Here is a 23,887-nt window from a genome sequence, read left to right as displayed (position 1 = left end):
GTATTTGTTTAGGTAGCAAAATTATTTGTATTTGTATTTGAATAAAAGTGGAAAGAGGCTTGAAAGTCCTGTTTTTGTTTTTTGATTACACTTATTATTTTAGAAAATTAGAGATGAAAATGAAAGTGATGTCCAAATTAAGAAATGTGCGTCATGTAGCAGGTGGATGTGACTCCCCTCATTGAGACCTGCTGATAGACATAACAGCGGAGCAGAGGAGAGACACTGAGATAGTGATGTAACCGACCTGCTCACTGGTATTTAATGTGTTTTGTTTTATTTATTTTTCCCAAAAACAAATCATTTAAAAAATATTTGTATGACACAAATATTTGGAAAAAACCCACTATTTGTGCTTTGCTGAATAACGTACTTGTATTCGGGCACACCCCTAACGTGAGTGTGACAAACTGTCACTTCTTTTATGGAGCAGTATATAGCTGCTTCCGTTAGCCAACATTTAGCTTGTTGTAGCAGCCCTGAAGGACTCTTTATATATCCATTGAAGGACTGTTAAGGACTGTTGTTAAGCTAACGGGAGAATGGATCTGGACTGTGCAGCGCAGCAGCTGCAGGATGCCGCCGCAGAGGCTGGTGAGAGAAACAGCCGGAGAAACAACCAGGAGAGTTAGTTTGTTTGTCATTGTTGTTAGTGATATCAGACTGGTTAACCAGCAGCCACAAAGTTCTGTTAACTAACAAACAAGATGACCAACAGCTACAAATGGATGTTATGACATGAATACTTCATCTCCATGATAGAAAGGAGAAGACATCAGATAACGTGAGTCAGATACAGCTTCTCTCTCTCTGTCTCTTTGGTTGCTAATTTCATCTCTGATAGTTACATGTATCTGTGTGGCTGTTATGTGAATTTATCTACTTAACAAGAATGTAGCAGAGATATACCTATAATGTGTTGTGGGTAGTTCACTTGTTGAAGTTACAGTGAGCTGTCTGGACTCACTCATTCATGTGGAATTGATCCAGTTTTTAATTGAGTGGTTGTTCAGTCACCTGTTGATGTTGTGTGATTAGTGAATGAGTGCAGGTGGTCTGGCTTCTTGTTGTGACAATTTCTTCAGTTTGTTTTAAGCTGAGTCATATATTGAATAATTAGCTTAAAGTAACTTGAATAATAAGTGTTAACATGTCAACTTTGTAGACATTATATACAAACTTTGTATGAAGTTTGGTGTTATTATCATTTATTTTATAGTAATTATAGGTCTTATATTTATAATTCAGTAGTGGAGATGACCTATGAAGGGAAGCAAAAAAGGAGTGAGGGTGACAGTTTAGTGATAAAGTGCTGTAGAAAAATACCATCAAAACTGTTGGTTTTCCTCCTGTCCCCCCCAGTTTTTTGAGTCACCAGCCGCCACTGTCACACACACACACACACACACACACACACACACACACACACACACACACATTTTTCCCGTCTATGACCTTCATCCAGCAGTTAATTACATTCCCAGGAAGCTAAAGCCTCAGCAGTCTGCCTCTGTTTCAGACTTCACATGTGCCAACTAGATTAAATCTCAGTAGTTTATAGTTTGGTTTCTTGTGTATTTTTTCCATTTGAGATGCAGACAGCTGACAGAGCTTCATCACATCATCATCATCTTCTCTTTGTGCTCTTCCCATGAAAGTTATGTTGACATGATGATGTGATCTCAAAGCAGCGCGACGGATCGTATTCATCATATTTATCATCTGTTCCTTTAATAAGCTCCACCTCTTACAGGATATCATGTGACACAAAGCAGGAAACAGGTTCTTACTGTTCAGCTTCACTGGAAGGAGGCAGACAGACGGTAAGATTTACCTTCATTACAAAGCTGTGATTTAAACTGAGAGAGGACAGTTACAGCAGGAAGCACTGAAGACCTGAAGTAGTGAAATAGTTCAACTTCAACCTGCTGCTGACTGAAAAAACACGAGTCAAAGTGACTGAGAAACTTTCAATAGCAGGAAACACAACTGACTTCCTGTTTGAACGTCTCGTCCGCTGTGTTTTACTTTTAAATGAAACACACCCTGTTTTAGTCTGTACAGGCTGTAAAAGAGGCTTTTTGTGTGTACTGTTGGGTACAGCCTTTATAATCTGATGCTCTGTTGGTTGAGCATGTTTGATAGACAGTGTTTTACTGTTATTGACTTTGTGATGCAGAACGTTGTGAAGTCGTCGCTCGTTTTTCAGTTTGTCTGTTTGTTCTTTTTTTCTTCTTCTAACTTTTCATAAGTCAGTTTTTCTGGGAAAAGATGGCCCACCCAAAATACACTTTCTGCCTACATCACTGCTATGTGAACCTTAAGTTCCTGCACAATAAAAGCTTGTTCTGTACTGTACAGATAGAATCAGATAAAACCTGTTAGTCATTAATCTTTAGAGGAGTTGGTAGGTGTATCTTTGAACTTTTAAATGAAACACACTCTGTTTTACATGTGAAGCAACAGCATTTATCAGAAGAGGTCTGACAAAGCTCCGCCCCTCAGCTGACTCATCTGAGACAAAGCAGGAAACAGTTTATTCTTCGTCTCTAAAGAGACACACAGACTGAAAAACAGACAATCAGATTCACCTTCAGACCAAACTAACAGCTTCCTCTGAGTGAGAACAGCTACAGGAGAGAAAAGTGAAAACTAGAACTCTGCTGCTTCAACCTGCTGACTCTCCACACACTGAATGTGAGTTTGACTAAAAACTGGAGTCAAAGTGAAAGTAAATGTCAGTGAGGTTAGTAGAGGAGGGAGGGGAGCCATGACTGACTGTACTTTATGTCTGCTGTGTTTTCAGCTTCACTCGGAGACAAAATGGCTTCCAGATCAGAGGAGGATCTCCGCTGTCCGGTCTGTCAGGACGTCTTTAGAGATCCTGTTGTTCTGTCATGTAGCCACAGCTTCTGTAAAGACTGTCTGAAGAGCTGGTGGAGACAGAAACAAACACGTGAGTGTCCAGTTTGTAAGAGAAGATCTTCAAAGCCAGAACCACCTGTTAGTCTGGTGTTAAAGAACCTGTGTGAGTCCTTCTTACAGGACAGAGATCAGAGAGCTTCAGAGGCTCTCTGCAGTCTGCACTCTGAGAAACTCAAACTCTTCTGTCTGGACCATCAGCAGCCAGTGTGTCACATCTGCAGAGATTCAGAAAAACACACCAACCACATAATCAGATCCATCAATGAAGCTGCACGACAACACAAGAAGAAACTTGAGGAAACTCTGAAGCCTTTAAAGAAGAAGTTAAAGGTTTGTGAAGAAGTTAAAGTGAAGTTTGATCAGACAGCAGAACACATTAAGGTCCAGGCCCGACACACAGAGAGGCAGATTAAGGAGCAGTTTAAGAAGCTTCACCAGTTTCTAGGAGAGGAAGAGGAGGCCAGGATGGCTGCTCTGAGGGAGGAAGAGGAGCAGAAGAGTCAGATGATGAAGGAGAAGATGGAGGCTCTGAGCAGAGAGATAGCAGCTCTTTCACACACAGTCAGAGCCACAGAGGAGGAGCTGAGAGCTGAAGACGTCTCATTCCTGCACAACTACAAGGCTGCAGTGGAAAGAGTCCAGCGCTGCCCCCTGCTGGATGATCCACAGCTGCTCTCAGGAGCTCTGATAGACCAGGCCAAACACCTGGGCAACCTGACCTTCAACATCTGGAACAACATGAAGGAGATGGTCTCCTACACTCCTGTCATTCTGGATCCAAACACTGTTTGTCCATATCTCATCCTGTCTGATGATCTGACCAGTGTGAGAGGAGGAGAGAAACAGCAGCTTCCTGATAATCCAGAGAGGATTAACTTCTTCTGCTCTGTCCTGGGCTCTGAGGGCTTTAACTCAGGGACTCACAGCTGGGATGTCGAGGTTGGAGACAATACATTCTGGTCACTGGGTGTGTTATCAGAGTCTGTCCAGAGGAAGGGAGACGTATGGTCTGGATTATGGGGAATAGGGATCTATGAAGGTGAATACTCAGCATTTTCACCATCAGCTCCAGACACTGATCTCCCAGTGAAGAAGAAGCTCCAGAGGATCAGAGTGAATCTGGACTGGAACAGAGGAAATCTGTCGTTCTCTGATCCTGATACTAACACACACATACACACCTTCACACACACTTTCACTGACACTCTGTTTCCATACATTGACACTGGGGATAAACTCCCACTGAAGATTTCCCCACTGAAGGTCTCTGTGACAGTGGAACAGAGCAGTTAGAGACGATGATGATGATGATGGTGATGATGATGGTTCTTATAACTACTGTCATTTATTTCTTAAAGGGAAAAGTGGCTGAATTTAACCTCTGAAGCTTCTGTCCTGCTGCTGTCTCATTATTCCAAAATATGTTCATGTTGTTTTAGTTGTTTTATTTTCTGATCTTTATAGTTTGTGTCTTCAGCCTTATTTTTAGTTTTTTATTGATACTGTATCATTTTCAATAGTTGTTAATGTTTTCTGATGTCGATGTGGATCCATGAAGACCAGCAGCCAAGAATCAATGACTATGTTAAACTGTATTTGAGATTAAACTTTACAAACATTAAATCAGTTCATGTTTAATTACATCACAAAATGTTTTAATATTTAAAATATATTGTTTATAAGAATCTGTATGAAATAATCAAGATATTTATATAACTGTCCATAAAATAATTCTGTCAGAGGAGTTTTATTAAGGTGGACGTGTGAGTTTTAAGGTGGACGTGTGTGTTTTAAGGTGGACGTGTGAGTTTTAAGGTGGATGTGTGTGTTTTAAGGTGGACGTGTGAGTTTTACGGTGGACGTGTGAGTTTTAAGGTGGACTTTTTTCAGCCGTGAGTCGTGTCTGCAGTCGTCCTCACAGCTCCAACAACCTCCAGCGAGAGGAGAGGCAGCCTGACAGGTGAAACCCAGGGCTGTAGATACCATCGATCAGTATGATTGATGGTATCTACAGCCCTGTTTTAAACCACTCTCGGTATTGTCCCACAGGTAATCAATAACAGCTGTTACAGGTTCTATATGTAGGAATCAGAAATTCCATCACATTAGTGACGTCTGTTGTGGTTAAATGAGCTGCAGTCAACATCCTGGTGATCGCCTTCATGTGCTTGCAGACGTGCTGTGGCCGCTGACCGGTGAGAGCCAATCAGCATCGCCCAACACGTATAAATATGCGTTAATCAACCACCCGAACCTGACCCGACCCGCAAACCGCCAACTTTGTTTTTACCAACTGTGTTTGCTAAAATCCGGTAGGCTCAGTGAGCTTATTACGACTTCTGGACTAACAGGAAAAACAAACATAAACTACGATGTGCCGTCGCTCTGGAGCTTGTTTCCTGCTGCTTTGTGGAGGACATGATGTTGTTTTAGCTGTGTGTGTTCGGGAGGGGACGACTTGTCATTGCGGGGGTGTTTGTTGTGAAATGTGCAGCGGTTGATGGAGGCAGAGCTGAAATCAGTCGACATCACATTTTACATTACATCACCAGCTGTTCACCCATTCCTGGGACTTGCTGTCGTTTGTTCTGAATTCGTACAGCTGAATGTCGATGAACACTCCTCTGGGTTGATTGGAGGGTAATGGAGATCACCTGAGAGCAGCTGGGTTCATTCCCCTCTTGGTCAATCAGGGTGTGACAACAGGTTTTTTCTGGGGTTTAAGAGAAGAGAGAAACTGCACACCCAGGTCCCTCTCATGGTCTGTTCAGGCTCTTTAGACTCTTCTTTCCTGTCTTTTGCATTTCTGGTTTGAGGGAACCGTAGAGGGAATACTACAAAAATAAACCTTTCAACCAAGTTTCCTGCATTGGGTTGATCTTAGTGCTTTTCATGCGATAGCCTCACAGCTGCAGGCTTTATTCTGTTAATCGTTGTACATATTGAAGAGACGTTTTTTCATTGTTATTGTACAGAAACTTGTGAGATTGTTTCTTCAAGTGAATATTATTTGTGTTTTTTTAAATGTTTTTCTGTAGTTGGCTTCTTACTGACCAGCTGTGGTCTGGAGTTTCAGTATGGCTACACACTCATAAAAAACAAAACATTAATACATGAAAAATGCCTCACAGTTCAACATGTAGAACTTTTAACATGTTTGTCCACTAGATGGAGACATTGAACCACAAACTGCAGGAGCGTTTCATGGCCTGATCTGGACTGAATATAAGGAGTTATTGCAGCTGTTGTTATTACTAATATACTATATTAGTAATACTATAATAATGTAATATATTAGTGAACTTGTTGGACACAACCTGATGTGTCCACTGTGTTTGTGTTGATAGTAGAAGTTGATGTTAATTTTATTAATATTTCTCTGATTTGATGTCCTGGCCGCCCCTTTTTCTTTTTTTGTAAATTATGTTGCTTTTAGTTTATTTTCACAAACAATAAATGGCTTTAACTGAAGGACTTCCTGTTTTTTAACTGTAGCAAAACAAACAAACAAAAAAAACCATTTAGATTTATTTCTTATAAACACTTATTAACTGATTATTAATAAATTATACTGAGTTATAAACATTTATTACCTGTTTATAGACAGCGTCAGTCACTCAAAGGTAACAAGCTTTATTTTGGGTAAACAACCAAACAGTAAAATAAATAAATATCACGAAAACCGGCTCCTACTGTGTTTGTGTTATCAACTCAAACTGGGTAAAATTTGAACCCAGTGATTTTTAGTGTGTAGTGGAGTATAGTATAGTATAGTGGAGTAGTATAAAGTAGCATCACATGGAAATACTCAAGTACTAGGTTAAAAAGGTTGGAAACCACTGGTTTCATCTTTAACAATGTGTTGTATTTTAAAAGCTTGTTATATTATCCATTGTGTCAAATCTTCATCTGAAAAGTAACTAAAGCTGTCAAATAAATGTAGTGGAGTAGAAAGTACAATATTTCCCTCTGAAATGTAGAAAGTAGCATCACATGGAAATACTCAAGTAAAGTACAAGTACCTCAAAACTGTACTTCAGTGCAGTAGTTGAGTAAATGTACGAGGGATGTGCAGAGATCCCAGTATTTGTATTTGTATTCCAATAAAAGTGGAAAGAGGCTTAAAAATCCTGTTTTTGTTTTTATTACACTTTTACTTTTAGAAAATTAAAGTGTTACAATAAGTGTTCATGAATAAACTACCTTATGAAGGAGGTCCCCACACCGGGTCTCTAACTGGAGTCTCAGATCAGAGACGACTGCGCTGACTACTGAGATAAAACTTTACTCATCACCTCATTGCAGACAGACCTCTACCTATTTATACACCCATAACACACAGACAGCACAGCCTGTAATATGTAGAAGAACTTCAAAGATAAATATTGATTTGCACTTTTCATTTATTGTCTGTTTTTTACAGCCTGACTTTGTGAAAGGAGAAGAGGAACAACAGGTTATGGAGTCTGTTGGCAGCACTTTGCTTGTGTCAGTAGTTCAGCTTTATCTCTGTAACACATAACAACACATAACTTTAACATATTTGTATGAAACAAATCGGGCCTTAAAAATCATTGTATAAGAAATAAAACACTTACATGAGCCAGAATTTGTTGTTATTAATATCGACAGATATCATCAGACTTCTGACAGATCCGTGATGGACTGAATAAGAATATAAAACCATAACAATGTAAAGTTTGAGAAAATCAGCTGCAAAGTTTTTTCTCAGTTTACTTTTTGAAATGATCTGAAACCCATTAGATCATTTTCAGAGTCATTTCATTTAAATATCCAAAACATATCAGTGCTTTTTATTGATCTTATTTATTGTTGTTGGCTCTCTTGTTTATTTGTATTTCACTTTGATTCACTGTTTTTATCTTTGAGCAGCTTTTGTTTAATATATAGCTGATGTCATGTTACTGTGAGGTTTTATTAGTGGTGCTACAGTTGTGTTGGTACTTTTGTATCAAATTGTTGCAGAAAAAGGTACCAGAGCAAAAAACTCTCTCTTGAAAATAAAAAGGGAGTCAGAGGTCCAAGCAGCAAAGTGTTCTTTAATGCCAGCAAAAAAGGGGAGCAATCAGCACTTTACAATGAACCAAATCGCTCTGAAGGTTTTTTCTTTGGGGCATTGTTTTTATGCCCTTGGGTCGGCTTAGGTCACACCTTATCATCCACCCTCCCTAATTTTTGACCAATTATTATGTTACTTTTATCTCCGTCACTCGTTGTTGGTCAAAACTCTTCAAAACAGGTTTTGAGGTGTTTGAAGATATGTACTGGCATATTCAATTCTACCTGATTATATCCAATTTTTATATAAGTATTGGGAATCATTTTACACCATTATTGCCAAGTTGTCTTCTGGCGTCTTATTTTTTTATAAGTTATTCTAGTCATTTTACACCCTTATTTCTTGATCTCCTCCAGAGAGTATTTTTGAAAGGTGAAGACTTTAGCAGACCCAAGCAAAGTGACATGTAATACAAACACACTCAAATTTCTCCAGTGTATGATTATGATTCTTCTACCGTGCCTCTATACGTACAGTGTGATTAAATATGGTTCATGAGATTATAACTACACCAATACAAATTGTATCACACTAGCCCTTATTGCTTATAAACTTATAAAATCAATCTGCATAGCTTAATATTGGTCCGGTTACCATAACTGGTGCGCATATCCCTGTCCACTTTTTAGGTAATGTTACTTTTACTTGTTGGTTGTCGTCACACAGCCAAAATATATCTGCTAGTGGTCTTGTGCCGTTGTCTAGGGATGGTAAGATGAACTGACTGTAGTGCCTATTATTGTTCATAACAATCAGTGGTAGCCCTTGGTCTATTATAACTTGCTCACATTGTATTGCCGCAGTGTTTGTAGTACTATATATAAAGTAAGGCATGCTGTTTGGTAGATGTTTAGGTCTCCCCTGTTCTGGCATACGCAGCCACCTATAATCTAGCCGTAGACCATCTTCTGATTCTACACTTAGCACTATTCCCAAGTTGCTAACATTATCCATCATTGCCCCCATTTGTTTCAATGTTATCTTTTCAGTTTGTTGCAGCAGCTTACCATTGAGCGCTACCATTTTCTTTTTCATTTCTTGTCCCCTTGTTATACAGAAGGGATGTTTTATCTTTTTGGTTATTTTAGTTAAGGATGGTGTCCAGGTGTTCAGTTCATTATCTACTCGTTGAGGGCATATAGATGTATTTTTAGTCCAATTCATATTTGTTATACTCTCCAAACTTGCCATTACCGTTGCACAGTATGCAAAGCAAGTGGATTTATTTGAACATGTTTCCTCTTTTATCCCTGGAATTGGTTTATTGGTTTTATTTCTGGCAGTCTTTTTGAGTTATAGCATGTAATACAAGCGCGTTGGCTGACCTGTCTAGCAGAATATTTTACCAATTGATAAAACAAATTGCTCTCCCATCCTAATACCTCCTCTTCATCAATTTGGTGCACTGTTTCTTGCAAGCTTCTAACTTTACGATGGTTCACATACACCTGAGTCAATTTGATCGCTTCTTCTGCAGTCATTTTGCGATTGGACCTTATGTTTGTACACTGATTGTGAGAGCATTGCACCCGTATTTGTACTATCCCCTCTGTCAGGCATTGTTGGTGGACTGCGTATGTGTCTATTTTCACGTCTCCGGGTCCTATCTTTCCCTCTAATGCTGCTACTAGGCCTGTGGCTAGGGCACACTCTTCCAACTGCTCTTCTTCTGACACTCTTCCTGTGCTACTATACCTAGTGAGCATTAAACCCATCCCCAAAACTACTAGTAGCAACGCTTTCCGTCTGTTACTCCCTGGACTCCTCCCATGCTCTTGTCTTCCAATTATAGTAACTCTGTGGGTTACATTCAATGGGAATGGCTCCAGCTGATACTCCCTCTCCTGATGAGGCACCTGAAGTTTCCCTGACTTCTGTTGGATCCTCATGACTCTGTCTGACTGGGGTTGAGCTACTACTCATTGGCTCACCACTGGTTGACCCTCTATCTGTCTCTCCTCCCACTGCTTACTGACTCTCTACATCTAGCAGCTAATCTTTGTGATCTTCTTTCTCCTTGAGGCCCGCACTGCTGTCTCTCCTCTTGTCGGGAGGCGTTGTCGTCCCTTTCTGGTTCTTGTCGGTGCTGTTGACTATCTTCCAGTTGGGAGGCGTTGCCGTCCCTTTCTGGTACTTGTCGGTGCTGTTGTCTATCTTCCAGCTGGGAGGCGTTGTCGTCCCTTTCTGGTTCTTGTCGGCTTCGTGCTCTGCAGCAATGGTTGAGATGAAACCAAAATCTCTTACCCTCTACTTTCAGTGCAGTTGGGGTGGCTAGGATCACCTTAAACGGTCCTTCTCGTCTTGGCTGATCCCACTTTCGTTTGAATACTTTTACGTAGACCCAATCACCAGGCTCGACTGTCCTCAGTTGTTCTGGGATTTCCACGTCCTTGCTCTCAGCCGCAGTTTTTATCTGTTGAAACACAACCTTGTGTATTTGAGTTAGATGTTGCAGATAACATGTTAGTTCTTTTTCACATTTGTGTTCGCATAGACATCAATGCCAACGGCAAAGCATCCACCCAGTTAACCTTGTATTGGCTATCTGCCATAATTTTCCTGAGCTTCGTCTTTAAGGTACCATTTGCCCTTTCCACAGCCCCCTGAGACTGTGGATGGTACACACACCCAAACTATTGGTTGATCCCTAACATCTTTAAGGCTATTTTGAGTGTCTCTGCTACAAATGACGGCCCATTATCAGAACTGATAGTATCTGGTACTCTAAATCTCGGAAAAACCTCTTTGCACAAGAATTTAGCTACTGATCTACAGTCCGGACCTTTCGTCGAGATCGCTTCTATCCATCTGCTGAATCTGTCGATTACCACCAGGATGTATCTAAACCCTTTTACTCGTTCTGTCATGTCTATGAAATCTAACATTAAGTGGCGAATCGGTCCTTCTGGTGGTGGGATGTGTGCTATTGGTCCTGAAAATGTTTTCCTTACATTATGCTGTGCACACACCTCACATTCATGCAATGTTCTATCCATCATAGCCGCTAAATATGGCGACCACCATACCTTCTGAAGCCTTCTCAATACCTCCCCCCTTGCACAATGGTCCTGACCATGTGCATCACGAATTGCAATTTGTATCAGTGATGTGGGGAGAACAAAGTGGCCTTGTGCACTGCGCCATAGCCCCTGTGAGGGACCCTCATCTGTTATTTTAACCGCCCCCCTTTGGAGCCATGCAGAATGTGCATATGGACCTGACTGCTGTTGTGCTGCAATAAGGGATGCTAAGTTTGTTAGGGGTTCACAATCTTCTGCCACTAGCTGTGGTCCCAAACATGTGGACGTAGCTACACGTTTTGCAGCCTCGTCTGCCAAGTTGTTACCCTTGGCAATCAATGAGTTTGTTTTTTGGTGTGCTGCGCATTTGATGATGGCTAGTGCCTTAGGGTGATGTATAGCTTCCAATGGAGCTGATATAGCCTCCCCATGGGTTACTGGGGAGCCATCTGCTCTCAAAAAACCTCTCTGTTTCCAAATAACTCCATGAACATGGCATACTGCATATGCATACTGTGAGTCTGTATAAACATTCAGCGTCTTGTCTGCAGCCAAATGACATGCCGCAGTCAAAGCCTTAATTTCTGCCAATTGTGCTGAACAAGGCTGAGGCAATTTCAATGTTTGTACTTCCGTAAAGGTATCGTCGGGATGCAACTGTATTATAGCATATCCAGCGTGGTTTCCTTTAGCATCCCTGAAAAAAGAACCATCTACAAAAAGTGTAAGTTCTGCAATTATAGGCTGGTTATGCAGGTCTTGACGAGGACGTAGGAACACATCTGTAGACTGGACACAATCATGTGGTGTGCCTTCTATAGGCAGCATCATGCGTGTGGCTGGATTAACTATAGTGCATCGTTGAACTGTGAGTTCTGGGGCTGAGAGGATTACATCATAGCCTGTTCGTCTTGCTTGTGTTAACACAAATCTGGGGCTCGTGATCAAAGCGTGCAGCTGATGAGATGTGTACAAAATGGTTGGATGGCCCATTGTGATAGCTGATGCCTTCTGAAAGGCAATGGCAGCTGCTGCTAACCCCTGATAGCAGGGTGGCAGACCTGTTTCAATGTTGTCCAATTTGGTACTATAGTATGCTAGTGGTTGCTTACCTGTTGGAGTATCCTGCATTAGTACCGCACACGCATAGCCTGCTTTTTCTGCAACATATAAATGAAAAACATTAGCATAGTTAGGATTACCTAACACTGGTGTTTGTTGCAGGTCGTGTTTTAAAGCCAAAAATGCGCCCTCAGCTTCAGCAGTCCATTGCAACTCAGCTGAGCCATTTGTTTGTCCTGCAGCACGAATTAGGCCGCGTAGTGGGGCTGTTTTTATAGCATAGTCGCAGATCCACGGTCAACTAAATCCAGTCATTCCCAGGAATGACAGCATGTGGCCCACTGTCTGAGGTTTTGGAGCTTTTGATACTGCCTCGATTTGTGAGGGAGCGATTGCTCGTTTATCACCACATAGCTGTCTTCCTAAATACTCTACCTGTGTTTGGCAAAACTGCAGTTTGTCTTTGCTCACCTTATGTCCCCCTTTTGCTAAAGCCTGTAGAACTGAGAGTGAGTCTTGTACACATTGTTCTTTTGTCAGACTACAAACCAACAGATCATCTACATACTGTAGCACTGTGCTAGTGACGCTTAGATGTTGCAAATCATTGGCTAGAACTCTATTAAAAATTGATGGGCTGTCCACGTAGCCTTGCGTAAGACGTGTATAAGTATACTGCTGGTTTTTATATGTAAAGGCAAACAAGTATTGTGAGTCTAGATGCAATGGTACACTGAAGAATGCTGAACATAGATCAATGACTGTGTACCAGCAGGCATCATGAGGAATATTAGACAACAGAGTGTGTGGGTCTGGGACCACTGGCGTTTCTACGTCTACAATAGCGTTAATGGCACGCAAATCATGTACCAATCGATAATCATTTGAGTGTGGTTTCTTGATAGGAAAAATTGGTGTGTTGCACGGACTTTTTGTTGGTTTTAGCACGCCTGCTGCTACCAAGCCCTTGATAGTGGGTTCTATACCTGCTATTTGATGGGGCTTTAGCGGGTATTGTTTTTTATACGGCAATATGATGTCCTGTTTTGTTTTAATTTGGACCGGCTGCGCTGACCTAACCAGCCCTATATCTGTTTTATGTTGTGACCACAGCTCCTGAGGTATCTGTAGTAATAGCACACTGTGTTCTTCTGAGAGTGGCGCTTGAGTAGGAGATCTCTGGCTGAGCAACACTTGGATCCCAGTGCCTTCATCATACGTTCGTAGGGATATTTTCAGATATTGTCCACTGGCAAAGGACTGCACATGGTCTTTTTGAGTTGGTTTCCATGTTGTTATTTGTAAGGCTTCCTTCACCATAGGTCCCATGTCCTTAGCCTTTTTTCCAACTGCAACCATGAGAGTGACATGTGGGGTGGAGTTGGCCACTTGGAACCAATTGCGCAATTCTGGTGGCAGGATGACTGCTGCTGCAGCTCCTTGTGGTCCTACATAGAGGTCCTGACACACCATGGAGAATATTTTTCCACCCACCAGCTCTTGCCAACATTCTCTGTAATCCGCGTGTTGTTGGGTTTCATCATACAGCATAGTACAGTGCAGTGGCAGTTGTGGTTCAAATGCAGAGGGCAGCTCTCTTTGTACCCATGCTTTCCAGGTGTTCCACTGTTGTATTAGCTCTGGGTTGGGTGGCCATTGAATCCAATATACTGCAGGCTGAACATGAGTAGTTGGTTTTTCAAATTCCTTTAGCACTTGGACTGCCATCATGCTTGAAACACTGTCTTTTAAGTCCAATTTGAGACCTGTGTGGGTGCAGGTGATAGTTGCCTTTAGTGGGCACAGGATGTCTCATCCCAATAGGTTGATAGGGGTGCTTTCTGAATAGAGTAGGGGTGCCGTTATTGATTTTCCTGATACTATCATATGCACCGGTCGTGTTAGGGGAATTATTTGGGTTGTCCCAGAGAAGCCTACAGTTTGGATGGATTGTCCTGAGAGGGGAAGTGAGGAACCTCCGGTGCCTATACAGGAGTATGTGGCTCCTGTGTCCACCATAAAGGTGTATTTTCGACTCTGTATTTCAACGGCAACAGTGGGTTCTTCTTGTGGTTGTGTTGAGACGACCGGTGTCATGTGTACCCCCTCTGGCTTCTCTAGGCGCCCCTATTGCCAATCTTTGGCTGGTCCCACCCATGGATTGGTGGGGCAGTCCCTTCAGCGGTGTCCTTTCTGGTCGCACCCCCAACACAACATTTCTTCAACCTGGTTAGGGTTGGACTGGTTTTGGGACTGTGTTTGTCTGTTCATCTGTGTATTTTGTCCTCTTCCTCTCCCTGGGCGATAGTTTCCTCCCCTTGACCTCGGCTGTCCTCTATAGGGGGGCCCTTGATTTACCTCAGGCTGGTTAACATGCACATGAATAGGTGGTAGGGAAGCAGGTGGCGTCACAGGTGTGACTTCAGGCTGCGCTTGGGGCTGTTTGGGTGTCTGGGGTGTTGCAGACTGTGGAGCTAAAGGTTGTTCCACTGCCACTACTGGAGCCTGTATTTTTGTTTTTTCCACATGATGTACAAGATGTTCAGAAAACAGAGGCCAATCCATTTTCATCAGCCCTACTACATTATCCAAGCGCTTTTGCACTTCTTGTGGCATGGCTTTCTTTGCCATAACCTTGAACAGGCTTTCAGTTGTGCTGTTCTCGTTCCATGCTCCACCAGTTTCCTCCCTCCATTTATTTTGAAAAGACCTTAGGAATTTTGCAGGACACTCTTCATCCCTTAGCCTTTCTCCCTCCAATTTAGATGGGTCCATCTTTTCAGGGTATTGTTTCCTCAGCTGGGCCCATATTCGGCTCCGATATCCATTAAATCCTAATGGATCGTGGCTGTTTCCTAACAGCACCACCGGCATGTGTGCTCCCTTAAAAACTTCTTCTGTAGCAGCAGTTCCTGCCATGTGCATGAGCAATGCTTTGATGTCACCCAACGCCAAAGTGACTCCTGCTGTGCTTTCTTCTAATGCTGTGATCCACTTATATGCTCCCTCATTCAAGTCTGGCAGTCTTCCTGCTAGACCAATCATGTCACAGAAGGACCACGGAGTATATTGAGGAGTCTGGTTTGGTAATGGCATCTGGTGAGGGGGGGCCTGTTTAGCGTTTGATCCTGTAGTTTTTCCATTTCGGAGTTGCATATCTAAGGGGCTGAAAGAGGCTTCTGGCCTAGTTGTCCTTTCCGCCAATTCTATTGATTCCCCTTCTAATACTCTTGAATGTCTTTGCATCTCTTCCAGTTGTTCCATCTCCTCCAGATGTTCCAGCACCAGCCATTTTTTTTCCAAATCTTTTAGCATTTCTCGTTCTCTCTGCTCTTTCTGCAGACGCTCCTCTAGGCTTTCTTTTGCTCTCGTAAACTCCTCACGTAATATTGCTCGGCGTCTTTTTCCCTCCACTTCATCTTCCACTGTGTGAGCTCCTCTTGGTGATGGGAGCTGAGTCCCCTCACCTTTTGGGAGGGAATGAGCACGGGGTGTCATTATGTCGTCAGTTCGGTATCGTTGTTCTGTATACTGTGACCCCTTTTGGCTGAATTCCTCCTTTTTCTGGCTCTGTACAGGTAAGGTGTGTCGTCTCTCTGATCCACAGGCTGTCATTTCCTTGTCGTTATATGTTGTCTTGGCTTTGTTTGGGTCTAATTTGTCCACCTGGGAGCGTGTCTTCTGTCCATAAGTCTCACAGGCATCGAGATATGCTGTCCTGGCTTTATCTGTATCTAATTCATCCTCCAGGGAGCGTGTAGTTTGCCTGTAAGTCTCATAGGCGTCGTCGAACCGCACACTTCCTCTCTCTTCCTCACAGAGAGAGGAGGCAGTTGATACCCTTGATGACTCATTGCGCGCTGGAAGATCTTGTGTGTCCCAGTTCAATGTGAATCGTCTGGTGATTTCTCCCTCTGCTTTAGCTTCTCGTCCCACCAGTGGGCAATGTTTTACTCGTACAGCCTCTTGCTGGGGGGAATATGGAGGTGGCTGGCTTGTTTCCATCGGAGCTGAGGGGGTAATTTGCTGCTCTGCCTCCTTTTTCTTGCTCTTTAAAGCGGGCATCTGTTTTATGTCCAATATATGTTGCTTAGCAGTGTCTCTAAACCATCTGAGCACTTCACGTTCTCTGGCACGCTTGCCTTCCCTGCTGTTGCTGGTGTCTTTTGCCTTGTAGTGTTTGATGTTAGCTTCTACTTCTTTACAGCAGGCCACATCGAAAATCCCCTTCTCAGGCCACTGAAGGATGCCTGTTGTTCGCTTATGCCACGTCTTCATACAATGTCTTATTTGTTTGACCTGGTCTGGATGCTGTCTTATCACTAACTCCACTGGGGTTAGCAGTCCTTCCTGTTTTGTTATTTTAACTCCCATCACTCCTTGTTTAGCACTGCCTTCTTTTCTGGTGATTTCTGGCTGTCCGTCTTCCCTTGTTAGTATCAAAACCAATATTTTGCCTACTGTAGTAGCCTGTTTTAACTTTGGTACTAACTCTGGGTTGTACTTTAAGAACTCACTCCCGTCTTCCGCTCGGGTTTTTCGAGATACCCAAATTTACCTGTCTCCCACTCTACGTTCCTGGGAACAATCCAAATCTGCAGCCGCGGATCTATTGCCCCCCTACGTCTCCCTGCGATTGCTAAATTTTCAGGGATTCCTAAAAAAGGGCGCAAAGGAAGAATAGCTGCACCTTTGGGGTTTAGGCACAGGTTTTCTAATATTGCGGCTAGGGTGAATGGCACCCATAAACTGCGTATCACGTCTTCCCAAGGTACTGCTGGGAACTCTTCTTTTGTTTGATTCAAATTTATGATCTTTGTCAGCTGCCACAATTTCTGGTTAATTTCTTGTTCAGTCTGCCAGTGTTCTATGCCGTCCTCGTCAAAATATGTGTGTTCCAGCCAAAAATGTGTTTTTACGCCTTTAGTTTCCACATTTCCCTTATTTAAAAAATGACTGGGGGTCAATCTCTCATCATCACTATCACTTTCTTCTCTCTGTTGAGCCATTCACTATTTTTACACTCTGTTCTATTTATTTAGTTTTACTCTTGTGTGTTTGTGTCTTTTTCCCCTTTATTCTGCAATATTTTATGTTGTTTTGAGCTATTCTAGTATGTTCAACACAATCATACACCTTTTCTGCACCTGTGTATGTGTGTGTATGTGTGTGTATGTGCGTGAGTATGAGTGTGTGTAGGTGCGTGTGTGTATGTGTGTGTGTGGGTGCGTGTACGCGTGTGCGTATGTGTGTGTATGTGTGTATGTGTGTAAGTGTGTGTGTGTGTGTGTGTGAGAGACTGCTCTGCACTCCTTATCTACAACAGTTCTGGCTTCGCGCCCAGACTCATGTACAGGCTTGAAGGTCCCTGCCTTGGCACTACGCCCAGGCTTATTATCTATTGTTTTTGAGTTTCTTTTTCTTCTCTTTTTTAGACTCAAGCTCATACGCTTTTTAACACTAAAAAGGGGCCTTTTGATTACATTTCATACATGTATATATATTTATGTACACTACTTCATACTAACTTTAACAGAATTATCACCTCTTCTAGATGATGTAAAAAGATATGCCCTTATCCTAGAGGCATGACAGCTCGTTTTACCCTAAAACGCTAATTTCTATTTCTCGAGATATATTTTGTTCACCCATGCAGACTCCCCACTCTTTGGGAGTGGTATCGTGAACTTTCAGATATGCCTTTATCGTAAAGGCATGACCTTTCTTTGACTCTAAGTGCTTACAAAAACTCACACTTGTGTTTGTTTTGATTAGGTATGGCACAATACTGGCAGCAGTCTAATTTAAGAAAACCTCAACATTTGATCTGTTGGGCTGGTTGCGTTCCATGCTATTCCAATCTACCAGATTCAACTTAATGAATGTTCCAGGATGGAGATAACATGCAGCTCCCAACCCAACGCTTAAAATTTTTTTTTTTACATTGGGTTAAGAAAACTTCAACACTTAAATCTTTTTTTGCTTGTTGAGTCCCATAGCATTCCAGTCTACCAGATTCAACTTAATGAATGTTGCAGGATGGAAATGCGATGCGACTCCTACCTTGATGCCAAAATTTTACATTGGGTGTCAGGGAAATACTGCTCTGATCTTTCTAGCTATCTCTGATTTATTGCCAACCTAATCAACCCTCCCGCAAAAACCACAGTTGCTAACATCCAAACAGCTATACATACATTAAATATGATCTCATCACATTCATTCCTTTCCACACCATGGTTTTGCTAAGGCATAGCAAACACAAACATCAAAAGACAGACAAAAACACTTAACACATATTACACCAGCTACTTGGCCTCTTATAATTGCTTAAATTTAGACAGGTTAGGTTCAGAGGAATAGATCATTTACCTGGTTTAATATATAGCTGATGTCATGTTACTGTGAGGTTTTATTAGTGGTGCTACAGTTGTGTTGGTACTTTTGTATCAAATTGTTGCAGAAAAAGGTACCAGAGCAAAAAACTCTCTCTTGAAAATAAAAAGGGAGTCAGAGGTCCAAGCAGCAAAGTGTTCTTTAATGCCGGCAAAAAAGGGAAGCAATCAGCACTTTACAACAAACCAAATCGCTCCAAAGGTTTTTTCTTTGGGGCATTGTTTTTATGCCCTTGGGTCGGCTTAGGTCACACCTTATCATCCACCCTCCCTAATTTTTGACCAATTATTATGTTACTTTTATCTCCGTCTCTCGTTGTTGGTCAAAACTCTTCAAAACAGGTTTTGAGGTGTTTGAGGATATGTACTGGCATATTCAATTCTACCTGATTATATCCAATTTTTATATAAGTATTGGGAATCATTTTACACCATTATTGCCAAGTTGTCTTCTGGCCTTTTATTTTTTATAAGTTATTCTAGTCATTTTACACCCTTATTTCTTGATCTCCTCCAGAGAGTATTTTTGAAAGGTGAAGACTTTAGCAGACCCAAGCAAAGTGACATGTAATACAAACACACTCAAATTTCTCCAGTGTATGATTATGATTCTTCTACCGTGCCTCTATACGTACATTGTGATTAAATATGGTTCATGACATTATAACTACACCAATACAAATTGTATCACACTAGCCCTTATTGCTTATAAACTTATAAAATCAATCTGCATAGCTTAATATTGTCTTTAAGCACACCAATGACTTTTAATGAAAATACACCACAGTACCAGTGTTGTCATGTTTTTCATGTCTCTTTAAAAACCAGTAGAATAACAGTGGAGATGAGTTTGGTTTCTTGTGTATTTTTTCCATTTGAGATGCAGACAGCTGACAGAGCTTCATCACATCATCATCATCTTCTCTTTGTGCTCTTCCCATGAAAGTTATGTTGACATGATGATGTGATCTCAAAGCAGCGCGACGGATCGTATTCATCATATTTATCATCTGTTCCTTTAATAAGCTCCACCTCTTACAGGATATCATGTGACACAAAGCAGGAAACAGGTTCTTACTGTTCAGCTTCACTGGAAGGAGGCAGACAGACGGTAAGATTTACCTTCATTACAAAGCTGTGATTTAAACTGAGAGAGGACAGTTACAGCAGGAAGCACTGAAGACCTGAAGTAGTGAAATAGTTCAACTTCAACCTGCTGCTGACTGAAAAAACACAAGTCAAAGTGACTGAGAAACTTTCAATAGCAGGAAACACAACTGACTTCCTGTTTGAACGTCTCGTCCGCTGTGTTTTACTTTTAAATGAAACACACTCTGTTTTAGTCTGTACAGGCTGTAAAAGACGCTTTTTGTGTGTACTGTTGGGTACAGCCTTTATAATCTGATGCTCTGTTGGTTGAGCATGTTTGATAGACAGTGTTTTACTGTTATTGACTTTGTGATGCAGAACGTTGCGAAGTCGTCGCTCGTTTTTCAGTTTGTCTGTTTATTCTTTTTTTCTTCTTCTAACTTTTCATGAGTCAGTTTTTCTGGGAAAAGATGGCCCACCCAAAATACAGTTTCTGCCTACATCACTGCTATGTGAACCTTAAGTTCCTGCACAATAAAAGCTTGTTCTGTACTGTACAGATGGAATCAGATAAAATCTGTTAGTCATTAATCTTTAGAGGAGTTGGTAGGTGTATCTTTGAACTTTTAAATGAAACACACTCTGTTTTACATGTGAAGCAACAGCATTTATCAGAAGAGGTCTGACAAAGCTCCGCCCCTCAGCTGACTCACCTGAGACAAAGCAGGAAACAGTTTATTCTTCGTCTCTAAAGAGACACACAGACTGAAAAACAGACAATCAGATTCACCTTCAGACCAAACTAACAGCTTCCTCTGAGTGAGAACAGCTACAGGAGAGAAAAGTGAAAACTAGAACTCTGCTGCTTCAACCTGCTGACTCTCCACACACTGAATGTGAGTTTGACTAAAAACTGGAGTCAAAGTGAAAGTAAATGTCAGTGAGGTTAGTAGAGGAGGGAGGGGAGCCATGACTGACTGTACTTTATGTCTGCTGTGTTTTCAGCTTCACTCGGAGACAAAATGGCTTCCAGATCAGAGGAGGATCTCCGCTGTCCGGTCTGTCAGGACGTCTTTAGAGATCCTGTTCTTCTGTCATGTAGCCACAGCTTCTGTAAAGACTGTCTGAAGAGCTGGTGGAGACAGAAACAAACACGTCAGTGTCCAGTTTGTAAGAGAAGATCTTCAAGGGAAGAACCACCTTGTAACCTGGTGTTAAAGAACCTGTGTGAGTCCTTCTTACAGGACAGAGATCAGAGAGCTTCAGAGGCTCTCTGCAGTCTGCACTCTGAGAAACTCAAACTCTTCTGTCTGGACCATCAGCAGCCAGTGTGTGTCGTCTGCAGAGATTCAGAAAAACACACCAACCACAGATTCAGACCCGTCGATGAAGCTGCACGACAACACAAGAAGAAACTTGAGGAAACTCTGGAGCCTTTAAAGAAGAAGTTAAAGGTTTGTGAAGAAGTTAAAGTGAAGTTTGATCAAACAGCACAACACATTAAGGTCCAGGCCCAACACACAGAGAGGCAGATTAAGGAGCAGTTTAAGAAGCTTCACCAGTTTCTAGAAGAGGAAGAGGAGGCCAGGATGGCTGCTCTGAGGGAGGAAGAGGAGCAGAAGAGTCAGATGATGAAGGAGAAGATGGAGGCTCTAAGCAGAGAGATAGCAGCTCTTTCACACACAGTCAGAGCCACAGAGGAGGAGCTGAGAGCTGAAGACGTCTCATTCCTGCACAACTACAAGGCTGCAGTGGAAAGAGTCCAGTGCTGCCCCCTGCTGGATGATCCACAGCTGCCCTCAGGAGCTCTGATAGACCAGACCAAACACCTGGGCAACCTGACCTTCAACATCTGGAACAACATGAAGGAGATGGTCTCCTACACTCCTGTCATTCTGGATCCAAACACTGCTGATCCGAGACTCATCCTGTCTGAAGATCTGACCAGTGTGAGACTAGGAGAGAAACAGCAGCTTCCTGATAATCCAGAGAGGTTTGACTTCTACTCCTACTCTGTTCTTGGCTCTGAGGGCTTTAACTCAGGGACTCACAGCTGGGATGTCGAGGTTGGAGACAATACATACTGGTCACTGGGTGTGTTCTCAGAGTCTGTCCAGAGGAAGGGATTCATAGAGTCTGGATTATGGAGAATATGGTTCTCTAAAGGTAAATACTCAGCATGGTCACCATCAGCTCCAGACACTGTTCTCCCAGTGAAGAAGAAGTTCCAGAGGATCAGAGTGAATCTGGACTGGAACAGAGGAAATCTGTCGTTCTCTGATCCTGATACTAACACACACATACACACCTTCACACACACTTTCAGTGACACACTGTTTCCATACATTGACACTTGGAATAAACTCCCACTGAAGATTTCCCCACTGAAGGTCTCTGTGACAGTGGAACAGAGCAGTTAGAGACGATGATGATGATGATGATGATGATGATGATGATGATGGTTCTTATAATTACTGTCATTTATTTCTTAAAGGGAAAAGTGGCTGAATTTAACCTCTGAAGCTTCTGTCCTGCTGCTGTCTCATTATTCCAAAATATGTTCATGTTGTTTTAGTTGTTTTATTTTCTGATCTTTATAGTTTGTGTCTTCAGCCTTATTTTTAGTTTTTTATTGATACTGTATCATTTTCAATAGTTGTTAATGTTTTCTGATGTCGATGTGGATCCATGAAGACCAGCAGCCAAGAATCAATGACTGTATGTTGAAATTATAGTTTTCAAACATTAAAGGAAAAACTCACCGCTGTCAATATGAGGATTTCTTTAAACTAGATCACCTGTGTAGTAGAAATGTGCAATTATTTTTGAATTAGGTGCCCTTTGACTATAGAAAACTAAGAACAAATGTGTAGATTATTTATACTGTTCTTAGGGGGGAATCCTACAACAACCAGAATGCATTGCAGACATGACGTCCAATCAGACTGACTCACGATGTGTTTACGTCCAGCAGAGCACCAAAGACAAAGAAAGCAGAGACAAAGTTAGTGAGCAGCAGCATAACATCTCTTTCCTGAGGCTTATTTTCATTTACAAAACGTTTTTCTCTATCGAGTCTGTTTTCAAAGGATCATAAAACAAACAGCACGCTGGAGTCACCTACGTTATGTGGATCAACTTACTGAGTGCTTCCAGTAGTTTGTTTGTGTTAGTGTTATCACAGAGAAAGTCAGCTGATGTTTGTGTGTCAGGCCACACTCTCGTCTGATTACACTGTGCTGTGCTGTGCAATCAGCGCACTGATTCACTGAACTTATTAAAATAAACGTATCTATAATGATGGATCAAGTTTCTCTGTGAGCTCTCTGGTTTCACTGCGGACATACAGAGCTACTGTGGCCGTGTACATACAATCAACAGATCAATCAATAAAAACAAAGCAGTTTTCTACCTGTAAACTCCTGATACAGCCGACTGTAAAAAAAACTATTAATGTCCAGTATTTTGTGTTAAGTTTCTATACGGAATATGGAGGGGGGGGGCAGAGGAGGACGGACTCCTGCTGTCCTCCTCAGGATGAGATCGCCTTCATCAATTTAATGTACTTTGTTTTTTTTCATGCTAATCTGTGACACGAGGGATGTGCAGAGATCCCAGTATTTGTATTTGTATTTGAATAAAAGTGGAAAGAGGCTTAAAAATCCTGTTTTTGTTTTTATTACACTTTTACTTTTAGAAAATTAAAGTGTTACAATAAGTGTTCATGAATAAACTACCTTATGAAGGAGGTCCCCACACCGGGTCTCTAACTGGAGTCTCAGATCAGAGACGACTGCGCTGACTACTGAGATAAAACTTTACTCATCACCTCATTGCAGACAGACCTCTACCTATTTATACACCCATAACACACAGACAGCACAGCCTGTAACATGTAGAAGAACTTCAAAGATAATTATTGATTTGCACTTTTCATTTATTGTCTGTTTTTTACAGCCTGACTTTGTGAAAGGAGAAGAGGAACAACAGGTTATGGAGTCTGTTGGCAGCACTTTGCTTGTGTCAGTAGTTCAGCTTTATCTCTGTAACACATAACAACACATAACTTTAACATATTTGTATGAAACAAATATTCATATAAAACCCACTATTTGTGCTTTGCTGAATAATGTAATTGTATTTGGGCTCACCCCTAAAATGTACTTAGATATTTTCCACCTCTGCTCATCGTTACCTCATCCTGACGATCAGAAACATATTGAACATGTTTATTGTGCATCTCCTGAGCAGCTGCTCCTTCATGCTCCTGCACATTCAGGTCCAGATTCTGAGACATTTCCAGATGTGTTTCAGCT

At 41.8% G+C, this 23,887-nt stretch overlaps 4 protein-coding genes across 7 annotated transcripts in view; 3 read left to right on the top strand and 1 right to left on the bottom strand.

The window, feature by feature from the left end:
• Nucleotides 1-23,887, bottom strand: part of LOC122981346 (nuclear factor 7, ovary-like) — a 504,535-nt gene that overhangs the window by 335,719 nt on the left and 144,929 nt on the right. The gene's annotated exons all lie outside the window — the stretch shown is intronic.
• Nucleotides 1-23,887, top strand: part of LOC122981347 (nuclear factor 7, ovary-like) — a 49,209-nt gene that overhangs the window by 16,161 nt on the left and 9,161 nt on the right. The window contains exon 4 of the transcript XR_006403214.1: nucleotides 4,681-4,800. The gene's annotated coding sequence lies outside the window, so the exon portion shown is untranslated. The remainder of the gene's footprint in view (nucleotides 1-4,680; nucleotides 4,801-23,887) is intronic.
• On the top strand, nucleotides 1,571-22,818 carry LOC122981345 (nuclear factor 7, brain-like). Of its 3 annotated transcripts, none has more exons than XM_044350035.1 (3): nucleotides 1,571-1,823; nucleotides 2,807-4,238; nucleotides 21,994-22,818. In XM_044350035.1, exon 2 carries the CDS (start codon nucleotides 2,824-2,826, stop codon nucleotides 4,216-4,218), a length of 1,395 nt encoding a protein of 464 aa, XP_044205970.1. In that variant the 5' UTR covers nucleotides 1,571-1,823; nucleotides 2,807-2,823; the 3' UTR covers nucleotides 4,219-4,238; nucleotides 21,994-22,818. The 3 variants fall into 3 exon arrangements, with proteins under 3 accessions (XP_044205970.1, XP_044205968.1, XP_044205967.1); XM_044350033.1 differs by lacking the exon at nucleotides 1,571-1,823 and adding an exon at nucleotides 2,587-2,697; XM_044350032.1 differs by lacking the exon at nucleotides 1,571-1,823 and having other exon boundaries at nucleotides 2,706-4,238.
• Nucleotides 19,283-22,818, top strand: LOC122981344 (zinc-binding protein A33-like). 2 transcript variants are annotated; one of them, XM_044350031.1, is made up of 2 exons: nucleotides 19,283-19,593; nucleotides 20,577-22,818. In XM_044350031.1, exon 2 carries the CDS (start codon nucleotides 20,594-20,596, stop codon nucleotides 21,989-21,991), a length of 1,398 nt encoding a protein of 465 aa, XP_044205966.1. In that variant the 5' UTR covers nucleotides 19,283-19,593; nucleotides 20,577-20,593; the 3' UTR covers nucleotides 21,992-22,818. The 2 variants fall into 2 exon arrangements, with proteins under 2 accessions (XP_044205966.1, XP_044205965.1); XM_044350030.1 differs by lacking the exon at nucleotides 19,283-19,593 and adding an exon at nucleotides 20,357-20,467.

This window comes from Thunnus albacares, chromosome 4 (assembly GCF_914725855.1).
Source record: "Thunnus albacares chromosome 4, fThuAlb1.1, whole genome shotgun sequence".
NCBI classification, from domain to species: domain Eukaryota; kingdom Metazoa; phylum Chordata; class Actinopteri; order Scombriformes; family Scombridae; genus Thunnus; species Thunnus albacares.
This window is presented reverse-complemented; position numbering and strand designations above follow the sequence as displayed.

Excerpts from the sequence above, each read along its gene's own strand:
- LOC122981345 (XM_044350032.1), top strand. The coding sequence starts at position 2,788 with ATGTCTGCTGTGTTTTCAGCTTCACTCGGAGACAAAATGGCTTCCAGA.
- LOC122981344 (XM_044350031.1), top strand. The coding sequence starts at position 20,594 with ATGGCTTCCAGATCAGAGGAGGATCTCCGCTGTCCGGTCTGTCAGGAC.